Source organism: Lutra lutra, chromosome 16 (assembly GCF_902655055.1).
Source record: "Lutra lutra chromosome 16, mLutLut1.2, whole genome shotgun sequence".
Classification (NCBI taxonomy): domain Eukaryota; kingdom Metazoa; phylum Chordata; class Mammalia; order Carnivora; family Mustelidae; genus Lutra; species Lutra lutra.
This window is the reverse complement of record NC_062293.1, coordinates 25,353,916-25,361,789: the sequence shown is the minus strand read 5'-3', so window position 1 is coordinate 25,361,789 and position 7,874 is coordinate 25,353,916. Positions and strand designations below refer to the sequence as shown.

Here is a 7,874-nt window from a genome sequence, read left to right as displayed (position 1 = left end):
AATGGCAAATGAACTCTGAGACAGGGATAAACCAGCCCGCATCCCATCCCAAGTATCCGCTGTACCCCATCTATCCTAACTTTCTGCCGTGCCTTTGCCCTTGAAATCACAGGAAAATGAGCTTAAGATTGAGTAACAAACACAGGCGTGAGGCTGACTCAGTAGGAAGCACATGCGACTCTTGATCTTGGGGTTGTGAGTTCAAGTCCCACGTTGGGCATATAGCTAAAAAAAAGAATATGGTCTTGTCAATGCTATGCGTACCTCTTAGCTGCAACCAAGTGAGGCAGAGAGAATTCATCCCACCAACTAGACAAGTTAAGAGTAATCGCGCTCTCTATAGCCTGCATCAGAGCAAAATTCCTCAGCCACAAACCACATCCATCAACAGCCAGCTCACTGCTGGGGAAGATAAATGCCAAGCATGCTTGCCATCAGTAGCAGGTCGGCTGCCCCATTTCCAGAATTAAGGAAGAGCTCCCAAGTGCAACAGGCTTGAGCAGAGAACATGCTTTATTGAGGAGTAGATAGAGAATAGCACATTCTACCACATGTGGGGAAGGGTTAGCTTCGGTCAAAGACCTTTACCCCTTAAGAAAACCCGCAGTGAAGTTGCTTTTGGATAAACGTTAACAGTGACACTGAAACTGGCGGGGAGCTGCCACCGGAACATGCTTAAAAGGAGCTCCCCCCAACCCACAGTGAGTATAAGTAGTGTACAGAGAGGATGAGAGAAAGGCACAAATGACCAGAGTTGGGACCGTGGGGAGGGCTCCACACTCAGCAGTGTTGGAGGAGACCAAGTTGGGAAGGGAAGCACATGTCCTACATCCAGAGCTGCCCCCAAGATAGCGGGTTATAATGAGCTGGAGAAATTAGAGGGAGCGGCTCTTCCTTTGCTTGAGGCCAAAAATAGGAGAGCAGAGACCCGGGCGGGGAACGGTGTCAAATCCCAAAAAGGAAATGGAGTTCTTGAAAGGGCAGGAGCACTTCGGTTCAAGGGAGGGTGAGGCGCAGTGGGAGAAGCAAATGCTGGGTGGGGGGGCGGGTGGCCGTGGCACTCTGCCTTGCTGAGTCAAGGGCTGAGAGGAGAGCCGGAAGTCAGGTGCAATCATTTCCTACTTCTCTGAGGAGGTTCGGGCAAAAATCAATGCAACCGAGGCAGAAGTACAGGTGTGCCAGATCTGAGCGACAGGTATGGGGGGGGCGCAGGGAGGGGGAGGTTTCTGTACTCTAAATGAACCGGTTAGCATGCAGCATGAGAGGGAGAACCGGACACTGTTTGGCCCCTGCAAATGACAAAAGGGGCAGGGGATCACAAGAGAGGAAAACATTTAGGGCTGGGCACTTTCTGGTGAGGCAAAAAAGGACTCGTTCCCTTCCACCAACACGCAGCCCACCGGTGAACTCAAATCAAAGTACAGAATCACCACCTGTCAATTCTCCTCTCCATTTCATTCGGATAAATTATGTGCAGTTGCCAAGACGAGTCCCTGGGAGAGGCTAAAAAAATACTGGTCTCTTGTCAGCTTGACACTGATCAAAACCCGGCCTCTTTCAATAAAACTGGTGGAAAAAAATTTAAAGTGAGCTAAAATCCGAAGGGAATGGACCCCTCACAGTACACACAGTCAGAAATGTTACCTCTTCCCTGCTCTCCCCCCACCCCCCAAAAAACCACATTTAAGGAGGAACTGGAAAGGTCCTGGTGGTGGCAAACCATGGTCTGGAAGTCTGGTGACCCGGCAGCAAGAAGCACTAGTACAAAGTTTAGAAGACACAACACAACCTTGTGGGGCTAGAGGACATGAGGAGAACCAGTGACTGGACAGGTACAGTACCAAACAGAACACCTTGGGTCAGTGCTACGAGGGATCTGCTCTCAAGTTTAACAGAGATCCCATCCAGGCAACCTCACTGAGGCCGAAACAGCAGTTCCTCAGAACCAGCGTCTGCAGTGAACACGAGGGTCGGAGCCAGGACAGTCCTGAGGGGGGTGGCCTTCCCAAAGGATACTGTACTTGCCAATCACAAGAGCAACAGAAATGACAGACAGATCCCTAGGGTACGGATTCCTACTGCTGGGGTTCGCTGGCTCAGAGTAACAGGTCACTTTAAGTGCCCTTGGGAGGGGTCCATTTTAAGCAGCTTGGATCCATGGTTTTATTGGAGTTGGATCTTTTGGCCTCTTTGGCTATCCACTCGTCAATCAGGTCCTGCGGGAGAACAACAGGAAGAATGACTTTACACATTCAACGAAAATGTCTTTATATACGGATTCCAAAATGCCTGTTAGTGAAGGATGAATCTCCAAAGGTTTAATGATACACTATGGAGGGAAACAGGTATAAAAAAATTATCTTTTAGGGGCGCCTGGGTGGCTCAGTGGGATAAAGCCTCTGCCTTCGGCTCAGGTCATTATCTCAGGGTCCTGGGATCAAGTCCCACATCCGGCTCTCAGCTCAGCAGGGAGCCTGCTTCCCTCTCCCTCTCTCTCTGCCTACTTCTGATCTCTGTCAAATAAATAAATAAAAGCTTTAAAAAAAATTTATCTTTTGATTTAGAAAATGCTTTCCTACAAAAACCCATTGCTGCTCTGTCCTCAGAAAGAACGGAAATTATTCACCTTCCATTATAGGTTTCTCAACTAAAACAAATTAAAAGCACTTACATGAGGGACACCGGGGAGGCTCAGGAGGTTGGGCAGCCGACTCTTAGTTTCAGGTGGTGACCTCAGGGCTGTGAGATCAAGCCCAGCATCAGGCTTCATGCTCAGATATACATATACATATATAATATTATATTAATTATAATTATATTATATATATATAATATATACCTTTTAAGTGCACTTCCACAAAGATATTTTAAAATATTTTTATAAGAGAAAAAAGTGCACAAGCCCTGGAGTTTGTGAGGATTCCCTTCAAACAGGTGGGGAATTTGCTCCAATCGAAGAAAATCGTTAGGACAAAAGTGCTGTGTGACACAAAGCTGCTTAACTGAGCTCCTTTGCTTGTGTCATCCAAATCAGAGACAGGAGCTTACTCAAAGTTTCAGATAAAGGATAAGATAAGAAGTAAGCCCAACAGGCTTCACTGCAGGCTCAAAAAAAAAAAAAAAAAAAGAGAGAGACCCAATAAAAGGTACATGTGGGCAAATTCCCTTAAGAAGAGAAGGCTAGGCTCAGTTGGTAAAGTGTCTGCCTTCGGCTCAGGTCACGGTCCCAGGGTCCTGGGATTGAGTCCTGCTTCTCCCTTTGCCTGCTGCTCCCCTTGCTTGTTCTCTCTCTCTGACAAATTGATAAATAAAATCTTAAAACAAAACAAAAAAAAAAAAAAAAGAGAGAGAGAGAAGGCTACTTTAAGGGTATTAAGGCCCCATTTTGCTCTGCTAGGTCTCAAGAGACATTCAGCACTGAGACAACAGCTGACAAAAAAACTTTACCTGTCTCTTTAAAACTAGGTGTTTTCCTTTCCAGTACTTGAGCATCTGAAGGGCTTGCAGAGTGCTGACAATGTCCACAGGATTCACAGCTGTCTCCTGGCTAATTTCTGAAACAGAAGCACTACTGAGAACCAGGCCAAAATACAGACCTACACCTTCACTGACCCCCACCAACCCGAGCCCCTCACCCCGCTTAGAGGAAACCCAGACGAATGGAGTCGGATACTTAACCCAACCTGCTCAGAAAAAGCTTACAAAGCACTTATTTGACGGGTCCTAATAACTATGAAAGAGAAATACAAGAGCAAGAAATCACTCTGACCTGTACAGAAATCAAGGTCAAAAACAGACCTACTTTCTTCCACCCTTACATAAATATACAGGCATATCTTATCAGGTCCTACATTTCCCAAAGAATTGGGAAAAGAAAAATTCACATTCTTCTTCCTTCTGGACTTTCGTTTAAGAACTAGTGTTAACCACTCCAGGTTTGTGAAACCAAAATCATATAGCCATTCCCAAAGGGCCAAATGCTCTGGAGTCCTTCGGCAATTTTGGGAGGGTCTCTGCAGTGGCCTGCATCCAGGGGACATCTGTTCTCCTGTTCAGATGAAGCACTGAGGGCTTTCTCTTTGCAGGTGACCAAGCCGAGCAGGGCCAAGGAGAAAAGGTGGAATGTCCAGTGCCATTAACATCTTGGGTATCAATGATCCTCAAGAGCCAAAAACCAACCTTTGATAGAAATCTCTTTGCCTTGGAAATTATGCAGGTAACGGAGAAGCACTTCTTTCCAGTAACTGCGATAGCTTATGAGCCCCAGGTCGGAGAGGGGACGCTCCGGGGAGCCGACTTTTTCTTCCACTTTGGAAAGCAAGTAACCTAGCGAGAAACAAAATGCAGACACTGCTATGCCAACACAGAAAGCTTAAGGACAGGCGGCTTCATGGTACCAACTAGGGGTCAGACATTCAAGCTGGGGCAGTGACTGTACAGAGTGCTGCCTTGGGCTAAGCCGAAAGGGGAGAATGGTGTGTTTGCATTTAGCTGTAAATGACATTAAGAAAACTATGGAAGGCTTCACAAGATAAAAATGTTAATAACAACAGTAATCGGTAGGTGTGCGCTGGAACAGAGATGGGGAGCCATTTTATTATGTCACTTTTTATGTTTTTTGAAATTTTTCAATTTTAAGAATAGATTATCTCAGTAATGGGTATCTTGCAGCCTCTGGTTCTAACATCTGAACGTCTAACGTTAAATATTATGGAGACGCAGTCCGCAAAATGCATGCTCTGCCAAATGCTCGTGGAAAACTAATGGGCTTTCAATAAATAGGAAAGAAATACAAGAGATGGGAGTGGGAACTTTTCAGATTAAAAGGGATTTACAAGCCACATCTATCAATCCCAATGTATCAATTCTATTTGGAGCTAAGTAAAAATAATTACATGTGCGTTTTCTTTAAAAGGAAGAAAAAAAAATCAGAGAATCGGGGTAATCTGAACACTGTAACTTAGGGTATTAAGTATCTTGGGGAGGTTTGGATTTTTTTTTAACATGAAATAGAACTTATCTGTTAGAGATGTGAAAGTAACAGGTTGAGAATAGAGGTAAAACAAGACTGACCATGAAACGTTAATCATACGTTACAAGGGCTTTTATTATCTATTCCACACTTTTTTTAAAAAAGATTTTTATTTATTTATTTGACAGAGAGAGATCACAAGTAGGCAGAGAGGCAGGCAGAGAGAGAGGAAGAAGCAGGCTCCCTGCTGAGCAGAGAGCCCGATGCGGGGCTCCATCCCAGGACCCAAGATCATGACCTGAGCCGAAGGCAGAGGCATTTTAACCCACTTAGCCACCCAGGCGCCCCTATTCCACACTTTTATATACGCTTGAAAATCTACATAAAATCAAGTTTATAAAATAGGCGTCACCTTTTCCAAGATATAGGGCCCCCCTCCTCCGTGGGCTGTGCCACTTCCTGATTTCATCACTTCCCACAGCTGGAAGGCAATGGACTGGAAGGCTAACTCTAAGAATTATAATTCTGACTAGAGTGTTGTAGGACAGGGAACACTGAATAAAATACAGTTGACTCGCATCATTTATACAGGTGTTACGTTCTGCAAAGTCATGGCAAGCACTGAGTTAGCGAACACTGAACCACTGCTCCTAGGGGAACCTGGGTTAGGTTTCTGTAAGCCTCTGGTCATATTTTCATCAACCCGTCATTATGGTTACCTTGTCTTAGGTGTCTCTGTTTAACAATACCTTTTTAAATATACATGGTTGACTCATTAGCATTGAACTCCCGGCCAACAGCACAACAACACAACAACCTTGCGTTCTGGCACTACACCTAGGGGCCATTTAAAATTAGCAACAAGGGACTCCTGGGTAGCTCAGTCGGTTAAGCATCTGCCTTCAGCTCAGGTCATGATCCCAGGGTCCTGGGATGGAGTCCCACTTCGGGCTCCCTGCTCTGCACGGAGTCTGCTTCTTCCTCTCTGCCTGATGTTTCCCCCTGCTTTGTGCTCTCTCTGACAAATAAATAAAATCTTTAAAAAATTAACTAAGAGGGGCGCCTGGGTGGCTCAGTGGGTTAAGCCGCTGCCTTCGGCTCAGGTCATGATCCCAGGTCCTGGCTTCGAGCCCCACATTGGGCTTTCTGCTCAGCGGGGAGCCTGCTTCCTCCTCTCTCTCTCTGCCTACTTGTGATTTCTCTCTGTCAAATAAATAAATAAAATCTTTAAAACAAAAATTAAGTAAGTAAGTAAGTAAATAAATAAATAAAATCAGCAACAAGGGCACCTGGGTGGCTCAGTCTGTTAAGTGTCTGCCCTCAGCTCAGATCATGGTCCCAGGGTTGTGGGATCAAGTCCCACACTGGGCTCCCTGTTCAGTGGGGAGCCTGCTTCTCCCTCTCCCTCCCCCACCCTGCCTCATGCTGTTTCCGTCTCAAATAAATAAAATCCTTTAAAAAATTAAAGGGGCACCTCCGCAGCTCAGTGGGTTAAGCCTCTGCCTGTGGCTTAGGTCATGATCTCAGGGTCCTGGGATCCAGCCCCGAATCGGATTCTCTCTTCAGCAGGGAGCCTGTTTCCCCCTCTCTCTGCCTGCCTCTCCGCCTACTTGTGATCTCTCTGTGACAAATAAATAAGATCTTTAAAAAAAATTAAAATAAAATCAGCAAAAAAATGCACAAAAATATGAAAAGCATGGCACTAACAGACAGAAAAAAACATGTGTTTACATGGAGAGCCAAAACAAGGCACCTGCTTGTTTGACTGGAGCAGAGAAAATGTGACTTCCTTTTTGCAGCTGTGTGCACGTCCACAAGTGACTGTAGACATGCCAAGAGTACAGATTTGGGGATTAAAAATAAATTCGAGTAGGCAAATTCCCAAATACAGAATATACTACTAAAGAGGCCCAAAGCCTTTATCAGGTACATGGATTGCCACTGGACAAGTCCTTACAAAACTGAAATCCCTAACCCAGGAACAGATTTGAAGCCTTCAGCATACATGTGCTGTTGTTCCTTGTCTCAAACGGGGATAATCAGGAACCTTCTGTCCTATCCCCTACTTGCCCCACCATCAGGTAGCGACTGAGGCCTGCATTCACTGACGGTTCCAGGTACACCGGCTGACCCAGGACCTTCAGATTCTGTCCACACATCCGTCCTCTTGCTGCGTGCCAGGCACCAGAGACCCAATTGCTCCCATCACCCCCACGGCTTGCGGAGCTCAGGCTGCAGCAGTCGCACTTACTGAAATCGATGAGCATCTTGCCATAGCCCTGTCTCATGTACTGAGGCATGGTGAGGATACACGACACGTTGTAGTTGAGGAATGAATTCTTTTCCTACAGTCAAGAGCAAAACAGATGAGACCACGTCAGGAGAGCTTGGAACCCAAGGTGTCAGGAGTCCCACAAACAGAAAATAAGGCTGCTAGCAAACTGTCTGGACAGGGAGTTCCGGGGAGTGGCTGTCACACTCACAGACTCACAGTCACAGGAACTCACAGTTCCACCTACACTGGTTACAATAATGGCCAAAGCCAGCCATGGCAGGCTCCCCCTTGCTCGGAGACCAGTATCAATTTAAGGGGGGCTGACGGAGTTCTTTCTAGTCAGAGCAAGGCCAGGAGGGGTTGACTGTGGAGTCGTTCAGGGCAACCCTCTGTAAATGTAATTTTTCAAAAGGGGACTGGCTAGTGGAAAAGAGAGGGATCCCCACCAGGAAGCCTCCAGTTTGGACGGGAGTGAACAAACACTCCCATCACATACTGTCCGGTTCCATTTACGGAAAATGTTCATGACAGGCAAACTCCTAGAGCCAGGGGGCTGGTGGGGGCTGGCAGCGGCTGAGCGGCAATGGTCAGGGCTGCTTGCTGGGGTAACGAAAACAGAGCAGGGGG

General features: G+C 46.4%; 1 protein-coding gene across 2 annotated transcripts in view; it reads right to left on the bottom strand.

The window, feature by feature from the left end:
- Positions 1-495: 495 nt before the first annotated feature.
- Positions 496-7,874, bottom strand: part of KAT7 (lysine acetyltransferase 7) — a 33,637-nt gene continuing 26,258 nt past the window's right edge. For both annotated transcript variants that reach the window (XM_047709302.1, XM_047709303.1), the window contains 4 exons: positions 7,224-7,317; positions 4,180-4,326; positions 3,448-3,554; positions 496-2,216 (listed from right to left, as the gene is read on the bottom strand). In XM_047709302.1, coding sequence (XP_047565258.1) covers positions 2,115-2,216; positions 3,448-3,554; positions 4,180-4,326; positions 7,224-7,317 — 450 coding nt within the window. In that variant the 3' untranslated portion in view covers positions 496-2,114. The remainder of the gene's footprint in view (positions 2,217-3,447; positions 3,555-4,179; positions 4,327-7,223; positions 7,318-7,874) is intronic.